The following is a 24,150-nucleotide window of genomic DNA, read 5'->3' on the forward strand; positions in this document are numbered from 1 at the left end:
TTGACCGTGACCGTGTCAAAATTTTCATCTTAGAAAAATAAATAATAAATAGTTTATATAATTTGAGATCATTTACAGATTTTTATATATATTTTTTAATCATACATCATTATATTTTTTTTCCATAAAGTTCACGTAATCACTGGAGAATTTCTTTCAAGAAGGGGGCGGGGTTTCCATAAATGATCTGACCATTTAAAGGGTCGAGGAGGGGGGGGGGAGAAAGGAGGAATAAAGCGTCTCCACCCTGTGAGACAGAGGATGATAATGAAGGCTGTGGTTTAGTGGGTTTGTGTTTCATCACTGGCTTGAAACTTGGCTCCTCGCGGATGGTATCCTATATTTTAATTGTAGGTTGAGAATTTGTGAATTAAAATAATACAGGAATCGGTCCAAAGATGGCATCCGCAGATGTTGATAGAATGCCCAACGTAAGTATTATTTACGTCAGCTGTGTTAAGAGGATGCAAACTGAGGCTGGGATTTAAATGGATTTCAGTGGTGAATGATTATCATGATAAGCATCCTCTTCACTTGAGCGCAGTTATGTCTAAATATAGTATCTGAGTTGGTACTTGATTCAACAAAGGCTCATTAAGCTAATGAGCCTATGTTTTGCATGCTTAGTTGTATACAAGTTTTTTTTTCTATAGATTTTTGCAGAGATCAGGGGTTGCAAGTTTAAAATGTGCTTTCAAGTTTATGCTATGCTCTTCTATACCGAAATCCTCCACTGAATTATGTTTTTTTAATATTTTTGACGTAATCGGAGGCGGATTTATGGTTTCTGCCTTTTCTCATTTTATAGTCTAATTTTTTCTCGACAACTCATTCCTCAAATTCGACACCTTGGGCAATACCTGCTCCATAATTAAAAGACCCTATTTTAAAGTAGCCTACAGGCGAAACCAGTCATCAGAAAAGTGTGAAATTTTGTGGAGAAATTTTTGAAATTTTTTTTTCATTGGGAAAAATAAGTTGCACATGTCGCCACCAGAGGGCGTTTCACTTTGAATACCTGTAGTAAACATGTAAATTTATGTGATGTCATGCAGCAGCTGTTACAAAACCTAGAAACATTTGTGGAGATCTTGTTTCTCGTTGTGTTTGCTGCTGACAATGACGTTAAATTTACAAGATTGCGCTTTCTTGGTCAAATTGTTTTACCAATACAGCAATTCCGCAGTAACTGCTCTACAGAAATATCAGACTTGGAAGAGGATTTGAAAAGGTCCAGTGAATGTTAAAACATTTGGAGTATAATAACGAAATTTGAAACCACAGTTTCATTGGCTGTTCGACCTGGAAGAGGAAGAAAACCTGTTTCTATAGATGCATTACAGGAGGTTTTGCTTCTGATAGAAGACAGAGTTTCAAATTCTTGTGGTAGCACCAATGTCAGACATGTAGCACAGGCGTTAGATAGGCCACGTTCAACTGTCCATAAGATCATGTGAAATATCCTTCGATATTATCCGTACAAACTTTCACTTGTGCAGCTGTTGCTTCCACTCGATTATGACCAATGCTCGACTTCAGTTCTCACTGCAGTTTCTAGCTCGCATTGAGATCGATTCAGAATGGCCCTGGAATATTCTCTAAACAAACGAAGCACATTTTCATTTGGAAGGTGCAGTTAATGCTCTCAACTCCGAATTTGGGAACGAGAAAATCTGCACGCTTAGAGGTTCTGTTGCATTCACCAAAAGTGACTGTATGGTGTGGATTTACTGCATCATTTATTCTCGGTCCCTACGTCTACGAAGAGTTATGTTCTACAGGTCCAATGACGCATGTTCAATCACCAGGAAGCGATATGCATTGCTGTTACAGAATAAAATTGTTCCGGCTTTACAAGAACGTCACTGCCTTGCAGAGACAATCTTTATGCAAGACGGAGCTCCTCTACACATTGCAGTGTGCGTTAAGAATGTGCTTAAAACACATTTTACAGAAGAGTGTGTCATCAGCTGGCACTTCTCTAATCTGTAGCATTCCTGAACCTTAATCCATGCGATTTTTGGCTCTGGGAGTATATTGAAACGTCTGGTAAGTCATGAGAGTCCAAGAACTTTACCTGACCTTAAAAGCAGCATTTCACGCCACGGGCTGAACATCTTCTGTAAACAGAGTTATAACCTGCTGAGCCCCCCCCCCCCCCCCCATAAATACACCTCTCTGTATAATTAGTTTTTTAGTTAGTAAATTTGAGTACTACCATAGCTATTCTAGATGTGGGGAGAGGGTGTTGCGTAACCACTGCTAAAGCTGATTCAATAAAGATAAATCTTAAATTTATAAAAAAACTTTCATTCTATGCTGGTATGTTTAATTTCTGATAAATTCATATTTCTATACTTGAAAGAAGTCTGCTAAGTTTCATCTTGTGCATAGATATGTCCAGGTGCATATTTACGGTGGGAGGGAGACTTAGTGGAGTGTAGTCCAAGGCAGTGAGTTCAGATGAGTGGCAAATTTGAGGAATGGGTGGGTAAGAAAATTAGTAGGATGGGAGAAGAGTGGCGAAATTTGTATAGCCCACAAGGGGTAAAATTGTCGTCTGTCTAGAGAGTGAGGGACTTGGCTATTGAGTGACCAGTACAGGCATGTGGGGTGACAAAAACAGCATACAAGCATATCAATGACCAAACAAGTGACTTTAGAGACACTGGTGTATTTACAAGGGGTGGGGAGGGGCTGAAGGCCAGTCGGGCTAGTTATGACACAGGGTATCGAATTGGTGGGAAGAGTATCAAGAAAATTAATTAGAATGCAAGGAGTGTGGCAAAATTTGTGTATTCCACAGACAGATGGAAATGGTTGCTGACGGCCCAGAGAAACCTTTGTAGCCCACAGACAACAAAACCGCTAATGCGCCCCTGCAAACAAATGTGATATAGCATTGAAAAGAGGGAATTTCATGCGCTGGAGATCATTGAAAAAACACTCTAAATCATGCCAATTTTAATAAAGGATGCTAATGGTCTTGTGCCAATAACCAATCAGTAGCAAATATACATGGGTTAATTTTCACTCTTGGTTTTCATTCTATCTTGTCAATTTTCATTTTCCATATTAACCTGTGAAAATGAATATTCACTTTGCCTTTGTAATGCTTATTGCGTACCTTAGTTGCATTTCATGTTCAGTCCTCCGTTTCTTTTTTAAACTCTTGGCTTAAAGTATGGAAAATAATATCTTAATTTTTTGCTTCATATCAAGGTTGAGTTCCGTTTCGTGGAAGTTTTTTTCTTGAAACATAAAATGCTTCTAATTGCAAGATTTTTTTTTTTTATATGCTTGTACTTTATGTAAAATGTGCATTCAATTTTTTCAATACATATAGCTGGAAAGCTTCAGAGGTTTGAAATTACAAGGACATGTTGGCTTTGATAGTCTTCCAGATCAGCTCGTCGATAAATCTGTGCAACAAGGATTCACATTCAATATCCTCTGTATTGGTGAGTTTTTGTTTCTCTCTAAACTTTAGAATTGTTACAATTTATCAAAATTTTATTCCTTTGCTTTCTTGTATATTAGCAACTCAGTTTCTACACATAGTGAAATCTCGATTTAATTGACCGATCTGGATGGAACTGGTATCCTTTAAAGTGAGAATTTTTCTAAAGCAAAAATTAGAAACATTATGCTGTAACTTTATCAAAGTTAATTGTAGTAATAATGTTTTTAAGATTTACATTATTTTTAGATGCATAAATTCTTTAAACGGAGGTTTCATCAGCTGGCCGATGCGAATATGAATTCAGGAAAGAGTGGAAAATTCTCAACTACTCTTGGAGAGAATCGATACCATGCTCTCTCACTAACCAGATTAGCATGCTAGACCTATAGGCTACAGGAGCAATGAATAGGGGGAGATAGACCTGAAAGGTTGGGGGGCACGATGATAATGACGTCAGTTCATATATACACATATACATTAGATCAGTTGACTCCACTTTTGACGCTGCGGGCATTGCCCCATGCCCCGCCCATATCTCCACCCATGACAACGAACCTCAATCTTTTGTGTCTTTTCTTTTCAGATCTCTTGTGCATTGAATGGGATTGCACACGGATGGTCAGATCTAATTCAGGCCATAGTTCACAATTGCTGCCACTGCCACTAGTTGGTGACTTATTCAAGGATAAGCCCTTTGGAAATTATTCTATATCATCTCATGACTTGGTGACCTTGGAGAAGTCACCATCTGGTGGCAGTGTCGGTAATTGTAAGCTTTGGACTGAGTTAGGTCTGACCGTGTCCATGTATGGTCCTATTTAGTGCACACAAATGCTAAAAGAATGAGGTTTGTTGCTCTTGTAGCGTAGTGGTCCAGCGCTCTCATCTGGTTAGTGAGAGGGTGTGGGTTTAATTCCTGGCAAGGGAAGTTGAATTTTCTCTTTATTTCCTAAATACATCTTCACATCAGCCAGCTGTTGAACCCTCTGTATAGATAGCAGAGAGTGACAGCATCCTTGGATAAATCCTTTATATTGTTTTGTTTTTATTTGTTTTCTGATGAAATTACCATAATTGATACTATCATGTTTTTTTGGATCAGACAGAAATTTAAAAAGTTTATTTTACACTATCTGTACACAGAGTAAAAAAAATCCACATTAGCAAAACATCTTAAGCTGTTTCATCCAGAGATTCCTATTTTTTTTTTTTCCATTCGCAGCACTATGGAAATGAGGTTGAATACAGAACACTTTCACTCATTCTTGAGGCACTTTGGTGGCATCCAAGAGTATTGTGACTGATTACTACTATTTAACAGTATTATTTACCTTGAAAGCATTTCTCTACAACAGTGGTTCTCAAACTTTTGTCTTCCGCAGATCCTTTGCCCTAGTGGACTTGTGTCCAAAATACATCTTCACATCAGCCAGCTGTTGAACCCTCTGTATAGATAGCAGAGAGTGACAGCATCCTTGGATAAATCCTTTATATTGTTTTGTTTTTATTTGTTTTCTGATGAAATTACCATAATTGATACTATCATGTTTTTTTGGATCAGACAGAAATTTAAAAAGTTTATTTTACACTATCTGTACACAGAGTAAAAAAAATCCACATTAGCAAAACATCTTAAGCTGTTTCATCCAGAGATTCCTATTTTTTTTTTTCCATTCGCAGCACTATGGAAATGAGGTTGAATACAGAACACTTTCACTCATTCTTGAGGCACTTTGGTGGCATCCAAGAGTATTGTGACTGATTACTACTATTTAACAGTATTATTTACCTTGAAAGCATTCCTCTACAACAGTGGTTCTCAAACTTTTGTCTTCCGCAGATCCTTTGCCCTAGTGGACTTGTGTCCATGGCTCCCCAGAATAGTCTCATAAAGAACCACTTCATGGTATTGAATTGGCACTCATTAATAGAGGCAGCTCACACAGCGGCGCCTCTAACAATAGTTGGCAGTGCTCCAAAGAGTGTGGTGCATACTTTGAGAATCACTACTCTACTGGGTTCAAAGTCTGAAACAACTGGCTGAGACTAGAGGTTGCAGTTCTCATAATATGCATCACTGATTGATGACCATCGTTCAGCTGTAATTTCACGGGCATCACTATTCTGCCTCATTATGATTGTTTGGAAATAGGGTCTTGAAACATTTTTCAATGATTTTGATGTTCCATGTTTGGTGGCAATTCATTTTTCCTGTTAGCTAAAGTCATGGTTTTCATACACTTCCATTCAGCAACAAAATTAAAAATGTTAACTGAATGTCATTGCACACTTTAGAGAACCTGACTCTTTTCACATCTTCTGAAATGGTTTTTGTATTTCAAAGCAAAAAGAAAAAAAAAAAATCATTCCAACAGTGAAAAACAGCTTCTTGTTTGAATGGCAGTCAACTTGTTTCAAAAGAATTTTACTCAGTTTTTTTCACTCAATCAAACAGTAATTTAGGTTTCTATTTAAAGAAACAAAAATAATAAAATTAGGCCATGAAATTTATGTGTGTTAAATTGAGGTCTGTTAAACGATCTACTCATTTGAAAAGTGTAATTTGCAACAGAAAAGTTTAATTCTTCAACATAATGAGTTTATAATAGTGTTAAATTAATTAATCACATATCACATATATGTTCATTACATGTATGTCGTCTTTTTGGCAAAATGACGATGGGGAAATGAGTGGGAAAAGTTATCTACATCTCCATTAGGGTATGATTTTTTTCCTTGATTGTCTGAAAAAATGTTCTTTAAATTTCTTACACTTGCAAACTGTTAAAAATAGGTGGACAATTTTTTTTTCATGGTTTTTTATATCTTTGCTTCAAGATTTATTTATTTTTCTTTTACTGCTTTGATTTTCAAATTTATTTTAATTAATTATCCAAATGTGGTATTTTTCAGGTGAAACGGGTCTTGGTAAATCTACATTGATGGACTCGTTATTCAATACAACATTTGATTCAGCGCCAAGTCCACATAACTTACCTGGTGTCAAATTGAAGGCTAATACTTATGGTGGGTTGAATTTGAAAATGATACACTTATCATGCATTGTGTATGATTTAATGGATGATGTTCTTAATCTTTGCATAAGATTTATTTAACCTGTTTGTAACGGCCAGATTTATGGCTTCACCACCAGCACTGTTCCCAATAAAATCTACGCTTGCTCATTTCCCTGACCAAAAACTAAAAAATTTCCCAGACTTTCCTTAGTCAAAACTCTAGAAGAAAGAAATATAATTAAAAATCTTAACCTTTCAAATTTCAAACTTTTTTTGTTTCATTTTTTCTTCCTTTCCAGAACTTTTACTCATATTTTAATATTCCCTGACTTTCCTGACCATTTTTGATTTCCATGACTTTCCAGGTCATTGGGAACCCTGACCTGGCTGTATATTCAAACTTCATTTGTCATCTTTCTCCCATTTTAATGTTCTTGGCCACTAATTGTTATGATTTGTAGTTCTTGCTATCCTGTGCTGTAGTCCACCTGTAAATGTGCCTCTGGTTTATAATGTCTGCACCTGAAGAGTTATGGTATCATAAGCAAAGACTTCAAATATTACAAGATCTTGAGCACTCATGATCAGTTTTGCTCCTGCATCATATTTGGTACAAAATGACTTATCTACATAAGTATATAGATATTATTTTATGCTTCTGTTACTGATCACCATAGGTGGCTATAGATAAAATTCTCACCCGTGCCAGACATAATTTTTACACCCCTTTAGCATATAAGCCACACCAGTAAAGTGACCCTCAAAACTTGCTGTGTTTCCAGCTAGATCATTGAAATGGAGTTTTATCATTCCATTCATGCATAGTTTGAATTATACAAACAAAACACTTTTTCTAAATTTTTGTTATTTTTTCTTCTCTTCACCTGATTTGGTGGTCTTTTAATAGAGCATCCTATTTGGCTGCACAAAAAGCCTTATAGCGAGCTGCCCATCTCATTTACTCTAACTTGCTTTTTGATTAAAAGACTGTTACGAGACTATTTAACACACAAATTGCAATGAGTACATGATTTACAGATTCGTATGGAAAATGTTATCATTTGTGTCAAAATGTTATCATGCACAACACTAGTCAGTACATGTTAACTCAAATCTTGTTGATGCATAGCATAGAAACCTATTTAACATATGAACATTTGAGTTGTATCCAGTAGCATTTATCATATTTCTGGGTCAGTAATAGCAGCTTGAGCTGTATGCAGGACATTTTTATTTCTTACTTCTAGAAATGTTCAGCCCTCTGTTACAAAATAATGTGTGAGGTGCTGTGGGTGCCAGTCTCTTTTCATGTTAAAGGAGATTGCTAACAGAGGCACCGGATGTGTTTTAGACCTGTGGGTATTCAACTTGATCTTTATATACAGGATTTTGATCCTGCAAGTCCTGCATTTTGTTTCTTCCTTTACTTATTCCGAGGGCTTGTGTGAGAGATTATCCAGAACAATATCATTATAGAGAGATGTCTATATCGAGCGTTATTTTAGTAAAATTTTACTGTACCTGTTTCTAATTATAAGCATATATCATAAAATCACCATAGTGCATCAAATTGAAATCAGCAATTTGTTTGTGACTGTAATTTCTCTTTCATTAGATCTTCAAGAGAAGAACGTAAATCTGAAACTCACTATTGTAGACACAGTGGGATATGGAGACCAAATTAATAAAGAGGACAGGTAAGGAAACCTTTTACCTGTATTTTTTCCCCCATATCCCTATGATTTCTAAGAACCTGTAGCCTTAGTCAAAAAAATATTTATTCTTTGAAAATGAAAAAAAAAATTGATTTTGTTTTCTTTTAGTTTCAAAGCTATTGTAGACTACATTGACAGTCAATTCGAAATGTATCTTCAGGAAGAACTGAAAATCAAGCGCTCATTGTCCACATATCATGACACCAGAATACATGTTTGCCTTTACTTCATTTCTCCAACTGGTCATGGGTAAGTAACACCTTTTTATAGGGGGTTAATAATATTAAATATTATTAACCTTAAATATTTGTGGTTTTTTTTTAAATGTTGACTACTGCAGGACAAATGCAGAAGTATAAGAACGGCCATAGGATGAATGTGGAACAGATTGTTATGACAGGTGTGGTTACAGAGTGGTCAGTACATTCTACTAGCAATACAGATGAAACCAAAAAAAGATAAAAGCTGCAGTTTGGAATCGCCAATAAACTGTAGGTCCCAGTCTAATTAGCCATTATGTGCAAAAAATGGCTGTGGTGAGACAAAAATGATCTCAGTGCAGTTTATATACAAGTAGAGTTTGCTTAATATCGCAGATGATATTATATATGAGTGGGTGATGTGGTCGAACACTACACAAGAAAAAAGATCAATGTGTTATTCTTATAGTTGTATTCAAATTTCAATGGGTTAATGATTTTTAGACTTGTAACCATTTTTAATTTCATTCTGTTGAAACATTCATATAGGTGGTTCTGAATACCCTTAGTACATGGGTGCCCTCACAATTTGGGACTTAAATTCCTAGGGGTGCTGCACATACATACATGCATGCACGAAATTGTATGATATACTTTTATGGAACCTATTGTCATGCAATGCAATGCAATGTTAGTTCAGTGACAGGTTAGTGTCAAATTACAAGGCATCCATGCCCCGTGAAGCTAACATGGCTTCAGTTTGTGGGGGGGGGGGGCGGAGACAATTGTTTTTCTTTGTTGTTTTTTTCAAACTACAATTTCACTATAGCTGAACACTGTGGTCAAATCTTATCAATAAGATCAAATGAATAATATAGGCTCAGATTAATTTTTCTGACTATTATTGCCTTTGTTAACTCGATTAACAAATGATGAGAGCAGGATTATTGCCAATTCAGAAAGAGAGGTAACAGTTCATTTCCTGAAAAGTTGTATCACTATCCACTCGCAGTGGATGCTTTTTTGTACTAGCCATAGCTTGTGCAGTTGTCTTTATGCCATGGCTCTTAAAGTGGAAGTAACACTTTCCGTAAAGAAAAAATCTGACAGGATACTAAGCCAATTTCAATCTCAAGAATACCTTAGAAGTACTTTGGTGTATTCTGTATTAATTAGATGCCATGAAATTGTATAGGAAGATACAGGGAAGAGGGAGAACACACAAAAGCGACAATCCCTCACCTATTCACTAAGCATGCCCTCTGTGATGCTCCTCCCCCTCAACCATTCAAAGAGTGTGTATCCGCTTATGGGAAGTTACAAGCTTATGGACTGGCTACAACATTAAAACGTGGATCAAATACAACTTTTTAAAATTAGTTTCCTGATGCCAAACATCTCAGCCACAACTAAACTAGTTGAAATGATACAAGTGATGCCTTCATGGGCCCCTTCCCCCACATACTGTAACATAGCCCCTTACATCAATGTTTTGCATTTAGCAATTAATTTGACTAATCAAGTTCAAAACAGCGTCCAAAAATATTTTTAACATTATTCCATACATTTATGTAAATTTTTCTGACTTTAAAAACTTTCATATAAATATTAATTCTCATAAACTTTTCCCATATGCCGCCAGCTTTAATGTTGCACTTTTCTCTTAGGTTGAAGTCTATTGATCTTGTGTGTATGAAGAAACTTGACAGTAAGGCCAATATCATACCTATCATTGCAAAGGCGGACACCATTTCTAAAACAGAACTTCAGCGTTTCAAAATAAAGGTAGTCATTTTTATCTAAAGAACGAGATGAATGCATGTTTCATACCTGCATACCATTCAGAAAATTTTGTAGAACGTTTCATTTATGATGGTTTTCATTCTGGTGTCTGAGATTATTAGTGAAATATTCTACTGTAAGACAAACATATTATGAACATATTTATTGATAAGTCATTTAGCATGTGAGCCGATCTCCCCTTCAAAAGTCTCGCCACAGAGAGCAACATACCTACAAACAGTACAAATATAATTAAATCATTGCACTACACTCACTTCTGAAATATAGATGACAGTACTGAAAAATCATGCACAACACTAGATGCACATATGTTAGGTACACACTTCCAGTACAATTCACTATGTAGTAAATTGTCCATATATGGCAATAAACCTGAGTTTTGCCCAGTTTGAAAGGAAGAAAAGAAAGATAAGTCATTTAGCAAATGTTTCTCTGATTATTCTAGATAGAGGATCATTTTATTGTTATATTGATTAGATCTGTTTGCTAGAATGTGTTGTGAAATTGAACCTTAATATATTTATCTATCACTGCTAATGAATGAAATGTATTTTTTCTTAGATAATGAGTGAATTAGTGAGTAATGGTGTCCAAATATACCAGTTTCCAACTGATGATGAGACCGTTGCTGAAGTGAATACTTCCATGAATGTAGGTTCTGTTGATTTTACTCAAAACATCTTCATTTTACTGTTTGTTACTATTGAAGTTTGTCTTTTAAAATTGAGGTTATAGACTTCTAGGCATAAACAGAGAGACTTGAAGGGATGCATGGGGGTGAAGATGGCAAACACGTTGAGGCATATGCAGAAAGCAATGGAGGCTTGTGCTTATGCCCTAAGCTAATTTTAAAAATTTGAAATAAAATTGGAAACATTTTTTAAAAAAATTCTAACGTCAAATAAAAATACATTTTATATGATATTTTAATCAAATTCTATTTATTTAAATGCTTTTGATTGTTACTCAAAATTTCTCTGGGAGAAATTCTTTCACCCACCCCTTTCTAATGGCCGATCCTGCATATGTCCCTGAACCCCCTCCCCCAACCCTGTGCTTTTGGGACCAGCATCAGGGTGTGAAGATTCTGATCTGAGCTAAATAGCTTTGATCAAGAGCAAATTTGATTTTCAAACGTTTTGTTGGCAAGCATCTTCAAAGGAGTATCATCTATTATGATTTACCAGTCTTGTTTGGCCAGCTTTTTCTATTGCATACCTACTTCGGCCATACAGCAATTTGCTATCAATCCAGTTGAGTCAGAAAGCCGCTATGGTGATCGAGTGGTACTGGAAGTGTACAACTTCATGTTTATGCTCACAACATATACATGTACATTTCAACATGTATCAATTCGTTAGACGTTCCGCAGAGGAATATGGACAAGGTGCATGTCTGGTTTAGTAGTTGAGTCAGAAATGAAGGTGTTATCTATCTGTGGGCACCTCAGACTTGGTAGGGAAATAATTTGTTTCTGGGGAAGGAAGTAGATAACAAACTGGCAGCCTTCATGGTGAAAGATGAGCATCTTACCACTGCTCCACTTGGGTGTTGAAAAATGCATCTCGCTGGCAGGGAATCAAACTTTCTGGACAGCCCAATTCATATTGAGTCCACTTGTCTCCTTATATATCTACCACAGTTGTGGATGAAATAATGCGTGGAAGTCAACACTTCTCTTATTATCTACTGTTAGCAGAAGGAGTGAGGTTTTTTGAGCAACTAAAAACATTAGGCGAACAACTTGTAATTTTCTTGCACATTGTGTTGTGCAAGAAATTAAAATCAATAACATTGAAACAATTTTTTGAAGAACATTTAGATATGTCTTGGGAAAATGGTAAAGCAGTCATGATCATTGCGTTGAGAATTAAAAATCACAAAAATAGCTGATTGCATCTGAGGATGAATCTGATATGAGGAACACATGTCCCAAGATACAAGGATTACGGCACAGCTGTACGTATTTTTCTTCATGAAATTTTTGAATGAAATTAACAATAGGAAATCACAAAATTCTCCATGAAAAAAATTGCATCTTCAATGCAAAATAAATGTTGTGAGAACTGCCCAATAACTGCCACTGTCTTCCTTATCATTCAAAAACTGTACGGCTATAGCCATCTGTTATTAGTTTCATAAACATGAATCTTCTAGATAGATTATACTAAATATGCTCTTTGTTCAATATCAAAAATCTTCCTTTTCTTTAAAATGTCTAAAACTGAGTTACTTAGTATTCACCAAATGATATGCATATGAAATATAATCTTATTTTAGAAATAGTAAAGGTTATTTCATGCTGTCATTGAAATTTTGTTTTTGTATCAACCAGACTCACATACCTTTTGCTGTTGTGGGTAGCACAGACTTTGTTCGAATTGGGAATAAAATGATCAGAGCCCGTCAATACCCTTGGGGAACTGTACATGGTGAGTATATTGCGAAATAAAAATTATACTATTAATATATCTTTTACTAGTTAGTAATATATCTTTTACTAGTTAGTAATATATCTTTTACTAGTTAGTAATATATCTTTTACTAGTTAGTAATATATCTTTTACTATTTAGTAATATATCTTTTACTATTTAGTAATATATCTTTTAAAAATGTGCAAGCTGCATTTATTTTTCGCTATTGCTCATTGTAATTGTTTTCCAAAGTGATTTTGATGAGAAGATTATGCAAACATCTTTGTGATGATATTATTCTTACATATATATGTGCTACACAGAATAAATGTGATAAATCCAGTGATTATAAATGTGTGTATGCATAATCGTAGACCATTTTTGTAAGTTTGATAAATTTTTGTGATTTATGAAATTTACCGATTATGTATAATCCTCAGCTCATGTTGGTAAATATTTTAAATCCTCAATAAAATTAGTTAAATTTACTTGATATATTGATCAAACTTCAGTCTATGATGATAGATTCGATCAGTGATGTTGATTATATTTGAAAATTATGATAAACTTGAAGGAAACTAACCTTACAAGACAATAATTTACGCTTTTTCATCCTTTAACACTTTTATGGCAAATAATTTTAATTATAATTTTAATCATTTTTATGGCAAAATATATTTGTTCCACCTATCATGTATGAGAGAAAATGATAAGTGGTTGAATTTGAAGTAGTTGAAGTGATATTTTGGCACGATTTCTTCTATATCACGCTTACCAACCTCATTTGGGAATTGCATGTAATCACTGGTAAAAGTGATAAAAGTTGGAAAATTTCTCAAACTTAAGGAGATGATTGGTAATTATGCATAATAATCTGTGATTATCCATAATCACTGATTTATTACATTTACCCTAACACTATTCTTGTTTTGACAAATCTCAAAACTGAGATAAGTAACAAAACTTTGGATTGAATTCAACTGTTTTTTGTGTGTGTAATTTTCGTTATTAGTTGAAAATGACAATCATTGTGACTTTGTGAGACTTCGTGAAATGCTTATACGTACCAACATGGAAGATATGAGAGAGCAGACACATGCTCGTCATTATGAGCTCTACAGACGCATGAGACTGGAGCAGATGGGATTTTCAGATGTTGGTGCAGACAATAAGCCAATCAGCTTCCAAGAAACATATGAACAGAAGAGACAAGAGCATTTGAAAGCAAGTATTGCCTTGTGCATATATTTGAACTAATCTATATCTTTCAAATATGATAGGTCTGAACATTGATACATTTTTCTTATTTTTCGAGAATTTATTTTTGTAAATATGTCACATCTTTTTTTAAATATTTGTTCTAATTGTTTCTATTTGTTCCTTTGTATAAGATTAATTTATTGGTTATAATATATCTTAATAGTTTTTTTTATAAAATGCTGTGAAGATCGTTAACCCAAATGAAAAGTGAATTTTTTTTTCAGCCCTTATTCTAGTAAAATTACCATGCTTGATTTGTTAACCCTTTAAGGCGCACAGCAGAAATCACTAAAAATGCCTCAAATTTTTTTAATTGCTATATTTTAACATACATAAGGAACCCTCCTGATTATTTGGGCATGAAGTTTGGAAAAAAATTTGAAAAGATATACATAGATAGTATCGTAGATATAAGAAATCTCTCCTAATCTTGGAAAAATGTTTTTCAAACTTTTGTCTTCCATGGCTCCCTTGCCCCAGTGCACAGTATCCACTGCTAATGGAATAATCTAAGCACTTCATGATATTGAATAGGCACGCACACATTAAGAAACCCCACTGCAGCTTCCATGACGATGCTTGGCCACGCACACATTAAGAACTTAAGAACTGGGTTAAAATGAAAAAATAATAATAATGGCTTGTCTCATCTAATCACTTGATTCTGGAAGTAAAAAATTGGATTCTCGTGTGATGAGTACAGAAAAAAGTTGGTCGTCAAAGAAGCATTTTATTACCATGTGAAGAAATTTTTTTTTTACAAATATTCACATTAATAATTTTATTTTTGATGAGCTTGGGTTCTTATTAGAGGATTGTTCTGATGTTTCAGGAACTTGAGAAGAAAGAAGAAGAAGCAAAGCAGGTGTTTGTGGTGAAAGCAAGAGAGAAAGAACAAGAAATCAAGGAAATAGAAAAAGAAGTAATAATAATCTATAGTAGTATTTAGCTTTGAAGTAATTAACTTTCACAGCATGGCCATCTTTTCTAAAATTAACATTAACTTCTCATTTCAGTCTGATCAAATTATATCCATGGCCACGCACGCATTGCTGAAAGTAAAATCTTATATGTTTGAGTCAATTTGAAACAGTTCATCGAGTTGTGTCTTCACTCATGAATAACATGCAGGATCATCCCTCCCAAGAGATAAAAAATTAAAAAAAAAAAAAAAATATATATATATATATATATATATATATATATTATTTATTTATATATATATATACAGTCAAATCCTCTTTTAACCAATATGTTATAGCGAAGAAATCTTGTTTTAATGAGCGCCTTTCTAATCCCCCAAATAGGTTTACATAGGAACAATGCAATAACCTGTGGAATTCCTTTATAATTAAATTTTGTTATAATGAAATGATTTCTCCAGTCTCTTGGAGTTCGCTATAACAGGATTAGACTGTATGTATATTTTTGTGAAAAAATTTAAATACTAAAAGAAATTTGTGTGGTAAAATTACCAATTTCTGTTAATGTAAAGTGCTTTTTGAAGGTTATGAATTCAAAATTTCTCTGGAAGATTTTCCTTGTGCTCCATTTAAAGTTTATCCTGCATATGTCCCTGGCCTGGTCAGTTTATACATGCACATATAAGATGTTTCTACTCTATGCAAAATGCACCAAACTCAGCTGTGCTGATCAACTTTTATGCAGGTTCTTATATTGTGAGTCTACGCACTGAAAAACTAACGAGATCTCCAGGCCTGGACAAATCTCCAAAATATTTACATGCCCAGTCGGGCAGTAACTTGAAATAATACATGCTATAGAATCAGTATTTCATATCTCACCATCAGGCATGTGGTTAAAAAAAAAATGTTGCCTTGTCAAAAACCTTTATTTCCCAAGCAATGTGTTTGTCCAGTCCTGCGAGATCTCTATTTTAACCTCTTAATGATCACGGACGAGATATCGTGTCCTAATGTAGATGGAAGAAATTCATTTCAGCTCTCCTTCTCATTATTGTGGAACTCCATATGGGCCGTATGAATGGAAGTTATTTCCCCCCCCCCTCTTCATTCTTTTTATATTCCTGTTTAGGGGGCCCTCCCCTATGCTGTCTTAACGCATGAACCCACCTAGGATTTCAAGAGAAGTAGTTGAATTTTCCAGGTAGGGCCTCAGGCTCAAAATCACTTGGCTCAGGGGCCCCATGATGCTCTTAGACAGCCCTCTCCCCTGTATAATGTATCTTTCTATTATAAATTTGTAAGAGATATAAATAGAACAAATAGGGGAGGGCAAAAGAGAAATCTATTGTACCTTTTTCCTCTTCTATTTCTAACATGCAAACAAGGAAGCCATTTCTTTTTTACAATTATTGCCGATACTTCAAACAAATTGTCCAATTTTGTTGCCAAAAGCCTGTATGTGAAGAGGTTAAATTGGAAAGTTCACTTTGATGTAGAAGTTTTTCAAACTTTCAACCGAATATCGAATATTCAATGTTTATTCTGATTTTTTGTTTTGTTTTAATCAAGCATCTCAAAAAGACATAAGTATTATGTCTTATTAACTTATTTATGAATAGCATCTAGTAGTTTTTACATGACATGCCACATTATATATATTTTATTCCAGCTCCATAACAAGTTCGACACCTTGAAAAAACAACATGCAGAAGAGAAGAAAAGACTGGAGGATGATAAGAAACGACTCGAAGAAGAAATTGATGCCTTCACCAAGCGCAAGGCTGCATTGCAAAACATGCAGAACCAATCTACGTTCTCATCGCACACGCTGACCCTTGGGAAAAGCAAGAAAAAATGAACCTTCCCTTCGGGGAGAAAAAAAAAAGTCAATTTGAAGATAATATAGACTTTTTTTTTAAAAAACCAAATGTTTTTATTATATTCGGAGAGAAATTTCAGATGTTTCGAGTCACAAATTTAGTTAATAGCTTTCCTAGACTTTACATATTTCGCTTTTTTTTCGAGTCAGTTTCATGCAATTGTGAGCAGTGCAAATGCAACTGGAAACACATATATTTATATATATATATTGCAGTCATTTTTTATTTTTTCTTTGTGTAAAGTCATCTATAATTTATGCATTTTTTCTTCCTCTTGTATGTGAGCGTTTGTACTAGAATGCTGTTACTTCTAATCAGCAGCTTTCGTTAAAGTACTCTTCAATACTTATTAAATGCAGTTTTCTTTTTTTTTTGTTAATGTTTTTGATTTTTATACATATTATTTATAATAAATTTTAATACATGGATTGTTGTATGTGTGGGCTATTTATTCTAATTTGTAAAATACAGGCCATGTCAATAAGATACTCGCTAAAAGTACCAAAGGATGTTTAGAGGTGGCGCGAGTTCGATACCTGGTTCGTCCTTGTCGGAAAACTTTCCTGACATGGGTACAACAAAAACAGTGACATGAACGCAGAAAAAATTGCTACTGCAGGTAGTCCCCCATTGAAAGGTTAGGGCACCAACCTCTCGATGACTATAAAAACAAGCCTGCCATTCGGAATCGGCAATAAATTGTAGGTCCCGGTCTAATTAGCCTTCGTGCAGAAAATTGCTGTGGTGCGACAAGAATGGTCAGTGTAAAATACAGTATGAAATCAAACACAAACGTTTTTCTTGATAAAATCAAACCTATTTATCTGAACATTTATTAGAACTGGCAATATTATTAAGTGGGGGAAAAATGCTTTAAATTTCAGTCGATATTTCAAGAACCAGCGCTTGTGTGACAAATCAAGAAAATGAGTTTTAGACACGAGGTCAAATTGTTTTTGGAGCCAAGTCCAGTGATTCCTCGTCATTTTTTCATGATTTTTCTGCCTCTGCTAACGAACATTTTCTTTGACACAGATGTGCACGTTCATATAAAACAGCCGTGTCCGCAGCTTCATTTTTGCACCTGTCAGATTTTTTGTCACTCAAGCCCGAATTAATTTGGGTCTACCTTTTGGAACCTTTTTCCAGGCTCACTTCTGAAAGTTTATGAATTTTTTTTAAATGGAAGATTCTGCCTAATGGAAAATGCATTGAAGAAAAAAAAAGAGGCTTATGTTTACGGAGCGCACACATTCTATCAGTGCAAGACTTAGCATCAAACTGGACATTCTGGAACTTTGTCTTTTCCATTTGCATGTATCACATGCAGAAATGAACTGAACAAATTAGAAATGGATAGCGACACCTACAAAATCAAAGTTTTGACTCTGCTTTCTGATCAGCAAATGACCCCCCCCCCCCCGGGTTTTTTTTGCCATCTTTCCTCCACTTTGTTAGCAAGCTGAACTTTATATAGTGCTGAAACGTGTCTAGCTAATGTTTTCTTCATATTTTAGGCTTACATACTCAACTAGGTTGTGTCAACACCAGCTTTAAGACTTGAAGATGTAGAGAAGGGGCGCCTCGCTATATAAATCCCTTTACTATACAATATTTTTTCAAAAGTCTTGTTTGTGTGTTATATATATACACACACCTTATAGTACAATATTTTTTTCTTAGTCTGCAGAATTTCGTTATGATGAGGTTTCACTGTACATATATTAGATCGCCCACCTTTCCTATTAACGGCGTTCCCAGATTTCTTATCAGTCAGTTGTTGAATAGTAATTCAATGTCTAAACATTGAAAAATTTGGTTATATCTATTGACAGATTGGAAAAATGGAATAGATTATGGGTTGGTTCCCAATATAGGGTATATACCCAGAACTTGACAAGCTGGGTACAAATTTAGGCACCAGCCAGAGGTGGATTAAGGTTGGTTGAGGCCCTGGATGTAGAAAGAAATATTGTGAAGCTGGGATTTGAGCTCCCCCGACAGTTTTGTGCTGTCCTTAGACTAGGGGGCGCCTCGTCATAAAGGTGCATGTCCCCAAAGAGAATTTCAAGGCATCAGTTTTAATGCGATTCTCAACCAGTGTTCCGTGGAGCCCTGCAGCCTCTTAAAGAAAATAAATTAACTTTGATGAATACATAAAAAATAGGTCTACAGGGCACTGCCATCAACATTTTTTACCAAAAAGGTTGAGAAACTCTGCTCCAATTTATCTGAATGTTAATGTCCTAAATATGACCGGAGTTTAGTCGGTTGAGGCCCTGGGCATAAAAGAAAACATTGGATCCTTTAAATTAGAAAAAAAGTGTAAAGTTTGGGTTTTCGGGGCCCTTCAGAAATCTGGGACTTTGGTTCACCCGCTGTTAAATCCTCCTCTGGTCCCGTATAAAAGGAATTTTATTAGTTTTATTGAAACAATATGGTTTCGGTTTACAGCAGCATTACTTATAACTTGTAGCAAGATTCAACTAAATGACGAGTTCATTCCATACTTTTAGCTCTCGAAGAGTAATAGTCTAATCCGATTATATAACAAACTCCAAGAGACTGGAGAAATTACTTCAATATAGTGAAATTTCTTTATAAGGGAATTCTCTCTCTCCAGGTTTTTGCAGTTCTTTTGTAAACTTATCCAAGGGGCAGAATTAGCAAAGTGTTTGTTAAAACAAGCTTTTCGCTGTAACTTATTTGTTTCGTTGAAACAGGATTACAGTGTATGTTCAATGATTATTGTTGTGGGGGGGGCTCGAATAACCCTTAATGCATTTATGGCAGAATTGTGCTTGTTTCATGTTCTTGCTGTCATTTGTCTTCCATATTTTGAAGTGAAGATGGTAAAGGCTTGAATTTTCATCCGAATGTTGAAACACGGCAGCTCTGGCTGCGATCTATCCAAAAATTCAAGGAATTTAATAATGAATCACAAACAGAAGAATAGTACTCATGCTGCTACCTATTGCAGACAAATACTGTTATAGTGAAAATCTCATTTTAACGAACGCTTTTTTAATCCCCCAGATAAGTTTACATAGGAACAATGCAAAAACCTGGAATTCCTTAACAAGGTGATTTCTCCAGTCTCTTGGAGTTTGTTATAACGGGTTCGACTATTTAGAAAGCAAACACAGAAAAACACTATCAACTAGTCCTTTTTTTAAGCTGCAAATCCATGATATAGGATATTTTTCCAACACTGGTCAAGGCTGTCCCAACAAACACGGCAGCCGGCATGTTGAATTTGCATCCAGGGCTTGATGAAATATTCCTGATACAGGCTACCATCTATGTCGAAAACCCTTCCTAAAAATCCCCAGCTGAAAAAAAATCGCATCAATGATCATCCAGATAAATAACATGTACAAAAAATAATTTCTATAAAATCAAAATTATGTAAAGTACTGATGTAAGTATGGTCGATCTTGACCGTCTCTTCTCCCAGTGGCATATTTACGGGGGGGGGGGGGGGGAAGGAGCTATAGCCCAGGGCAGCAAATTAGTATGTAGTGGGAGAACGGCTGCAAAACTTTATAACCACAAATCCGTTTCTGCCCAGAGAGCACAACAGTGACTAGAGCGTGTGCAATGTGTGACTTGCAAAAATGTAGACATGCAGGTGTATTTCGAAGTGACGGTACTAAGCGGTTTATAGCATAGAGCGGTGAATTCAAGAAATGAGTGCTCAAGAAAATTAGAATGAGGGAAGAACGGCAAAACCGTAAATATGCCACTGGTTTTGTCCAAAAGCGCTATAGATTTAAAATAATTTCAAAATGTGAAAAATATTTCTTTGAAGAATTTACTGCCATCTAGTTTTAAAGGTTGATACTGGATGTGAGAGTTTTATCTTCTTTTTTTATTTAATAGATGGCAGCATCTATTCCATAATTGGTTTCCAATGTACAGTATACCTTTTTCTCGCCAAATTTTTGATTGTGCCAAAACAGAGATATGTCACCACCATAATGCTTCCAGGTCCTGGTGATTGGACATTGGAAATTGACCTTTATATTTGGTAAAAAAAACAAAGGTTTTTTTAAATTTTATTTTTGACTTTTTAATCGTTTTTGGATGTTCCAACATTGACCATAGCACACGTCAAAGTGGATTTGGCCAGATTGTGTTACACTGTATATTGGGAAGTAACCAAAGGTTGTGCACCCTACCTATACAACAACACAGTGGGAAACGAGCGAATGTTTGAAAGTTTTTCCACTCCAAAATATTTAAAAGTTTTTATTTTCAATTGTTTTACGAGAAGAAAGTCATTATAGTCATGATTGAAACGTTAATGACATTTACGCACAATCGAGAAACACAAATATGCTGCGATTAATACCTTTTTTGAGGTAAATTACTTGTTACAAGTAAACAAAACATTTCTTCATATAATTTTATTTCTATGGATACGCATGAGTATTACGAAATCAACAAAAAAAAACGTGAACAATTCCACTTTCAAGTAATTAATACAGTGATCCACATTTCATACTCTACTACCGTTTAAACATTGAATCCAAAGGCTCATTTATAAGTTTTGGAAACATTGTAATGTCACCCCTACCCCCCCTGAACTTCATCTCAACTGTTGAGCGGCACCTCCATTCCCGACTTGGGAGGCAGCAAACAGTTGTGTAACCGATTGACAGCACTCGATATCATCTGTTGCAAAGCCTCGTCTTCTTCGCACTTCACTTCCAAGCTGCGGATGTTGATGATGGTGCATTTGTCGTTCACAGTAACTGTTAATTTCTCGCCCCTGACGATCTTGCTGACAGAATCCTCACCAAACATCTCGACAAGCATCTCCATAAGACACTCCGTGAAGTGCATCTTGTCCACTTTCACAATGACCGGCAGAGATTTCACGTTCATGTCCGATTTCTCTGCTTTCAGGATGACTGTGACGACAGCGTCAGCGTACATGTCGTTGACAGGACTTGCTGTCCATTCCAGTATAACTATTTGGTGTTCCTGGGTAATCGTTATAACTTTGAAGACTCTCAATATCTTCTTGCCCTGGAAGTCATTCACGAACTCCGTGTCCGAAGACAGCTGGCTGAGGAAGAAATGCAGCAGCTGCATCGAGCCGGTGTAAGGCACGCTGAGGCGCTGGTTGACGGTACTAAGGACCATGTCTGTATACTTGGAGAGATCAGATGGGGCGAGTAAATGGTAACTGAAATTCCGCTTCACCAAGACTCCCGATAATCTATGACCTGGGACTGGTTTCTTGATTGCCAACGATCCCATAACTTTGGCGATCTTCTCGCCACGGAAATGAAGCTCAACTGTCTGTGTGTTGCGTGGGTTATGGACTTCAATGTGAGCATCTGGATCGTCCTCGTATTCTCTGATGATTGCTGCTTTCAAACGCCCCATCTCGTTCTGTTCGCCATGCACCAAGATGATGTGCGGAGGTTTGAGACTCCTGATGAATTCGCTCGTTTGCTGATAATCTGTGTGGGCGGAGAACGAGATGTAGTCCACCGACATCTTCAGCGGAAGCTTCTGCCCGGTCATGGTCATGATCTCCTCAGGTTCCGAAAGTATGTGTTTCGCGAGAGTACCCTCAACACAATACCCGGCAATGATGACACCGTTCTTCGGGTCTGTACACCAACCTTCGAACAGCTCCCTGGACAACCCACTCTGCATCATACCAGGAGTCGCCATCACAACGCAAGGTCCGATATCATCAAAATGATCTATGCTCTTCAAGTTGGAAATGTGTTTGAAGACAAACGGGTTACTGACAGCGATCTGCCGGCGGATCTTCTCGTTCATAGCATAGATGTAGGTCTGGTATACGGACATGCATTTCTTGGCGAGCGACGAAGCGTAATATATCGGGACATCCTGTAGTTCAGGATGGTTCGTCCAGTATTCATCCAGGATCAACAGTAGTTCTTGAGCCCTACCAAGAGCAAAGACGGGGATAAGGCACCTTCCTCCCCGATTCACAATGTCTTGTACTAGATTAGTAAAACGCGCCTCCCTCTCATCCCTCTTCTCGTGGATGTGCGTCCCGTAAGTAGACTCTGTTATGAGAACATCAGGGTGGACACTGGGTATCTCCGCAGCCATCAGATGTCTATCCTCCTGTCGGGAGAAGTCGCCCGTATAGAGAACTCTCACACCGGCGATCTCTATCATGAACATGGCAGCACCTAGGACATGTCCGGCGTTATAGCACCAGAACTTGATGCCGTTCACCTCTTTCTCTTCGTGGAAGTTGACGCACTCGATCTTGTCCATGCTGGCTTCGAGGTCAGCCTCGGAGTAAAGCATCTGTTCAGTACCGATGTTGCTGACTTTTATGTAATCAGCTAGTAGCCACCTATAGATGTTTTTCGTTGGGTGCGTCATGAAGCACCTTCCCTTGAAAGGCGTCTTGAGTAGGAACCAGGGCAGGGCACCGCAGTGATCCAGATGGAAGTGACTTATCAGCAGCAAGTCCAGCTCCTGCGCCTCGATGGTGTCTACGAACGGCAGGGCGTCCATGCCGGACAGGCCGGGATGGATGCCGCAGTCCAGCATGATTTTCTTGCCCTTGAACTCCAGGATGATGCATGACCGTCCGACTTCCTGTCCGGCGCCGAGTGGCGTTATCTCCAACAGCTCGCTCTCCTCCGGCGGGACGCCGGAATCAGATTTCCTCTTGGCTGCCATCCTTTTCGCGCGGAAAACACATAAAAAGCAGTCCCGGAAAGCGGCAATGCAAACAATAGAGATACGATCGGCCGTGACCGAAAAATCTCATGTGCATTTTCCTCCCTCGCAAATAAAAACTCTTTAATATATATCCGAAGCAAAGCATATCTCAGAGCCTGTTTACGCTGACCATACGTTTTGAAAAAAAATACGGGACATCATTGATTTCAATGACAAAATATTATATTGATTTCACAGGGTTACTCCGACTAGACCAGAGCAGAAAGTTTTAGCCGATTCTTAGTCTTGAAGGGCCAACTGTCGGCATAAAAACTGGCCAAAGAGGCCTGTGAATTCAGGGTTGCTCTTCCATCTGCTGATGAAAAGTCAAAACAAGCATAGGATCGGAATACAGTATACGTGCTGCTGACTAGTTGTGAGAGATCAAAACACATGAGTTTCTTAACTACCCTGATAGATGACAGCACTAATCCGAAATTTGATTAAAGAAATTTTACCTGTTAATTTTACAAAACCCCGATATTCAAGCCAATTAATAATAAGGTCACAGGCAGAGATAGACATGGAAGTCTGGGATGGGAGGGGGGAGCACGATGATAATGATGTCAATTCATATATACATACATTAGATCAGTCGACTCCGAGTTTGACGCTGGGGGGGGGGCAGTGCCCCCAAGGCGCCCCCCCCCCCGTATCTCCGCCCATGAATAAGGTTTAAAAAATTACCGGTAGAGGTAAACATCCGCGACTTTAACGCCTATGTTTTTTACGCCTACGAATT

General features: G+C 36.7%; 2 protein-coding genes across 2 annotated transcripts; one reads left to right on the forward strand and one right to left on the reverse strand.

The window, feature by feature from the left end:
- The first annotated feature begins 225 nt into the window (after positions 1–225).
- On the forward strand, positions 226–17,107 carry LOC149069954 (septin-2-like). The gene is made up of 11 exons (XM_089249625.1): positions 226–431; positions 3,347–3,461; positions 6,377–6,490; positions 8,096–8,177; positions 8,304–8,444; positions 10,063–10,180; positions 10,760–10,849; positions 12,534–12,630; positions 13,626–13,837; positions 14,706–14,795; positions 16,469–17,107. The coding sequence occupies exons 1-11, from the start codon at positions 399–401 to the stop codon at positions 16,655–16,657; spliced, it is 1,281 nt and encodes a 426-aa protein (XP_089105751.1). The 5' UTR covers positions 226–398; the 3' UTR covers positions 16,658–17,107.
- Positions 17,108–20,930: 3,823 nt separating this feature from the next.
- Cpsf73 (cleavage and polyadenylation specificity factor 73) lies at positions 20,931–23,432 on the reverse strand. The gene has a single exon (XM_089249755.1). It carries the CDS (start codon positions 23,364–23,366, stop codon positions 21,276–21,278), a length of 2,091 nt encoding a protein of 696 aa, XP_089105881.1. The 5' UTR covers positions 23,367–23,432; the 3' UTR covers positions 20,931–21,275.
- Positions 23,433–24,150: the final 718 nt, after the last annotated feature.

Source organism: Pholcus phalangioides, unplaced genomic scaffold (genome assembly GCF_987345545.1).
Source record: "Pholcus phalangioides strain wild (caught in Gottingen) unplaced genomic scaffold, Ppha-v1.0 ptg000022l_1, whole genome shotgun sequence".
Classification (NCBI taxonomy): Eukaryota; Metazoa; Arthropoda; class Arachnida; order Araneae; family Pholcidae; genus Pholcus; species Pholcus phalangioides.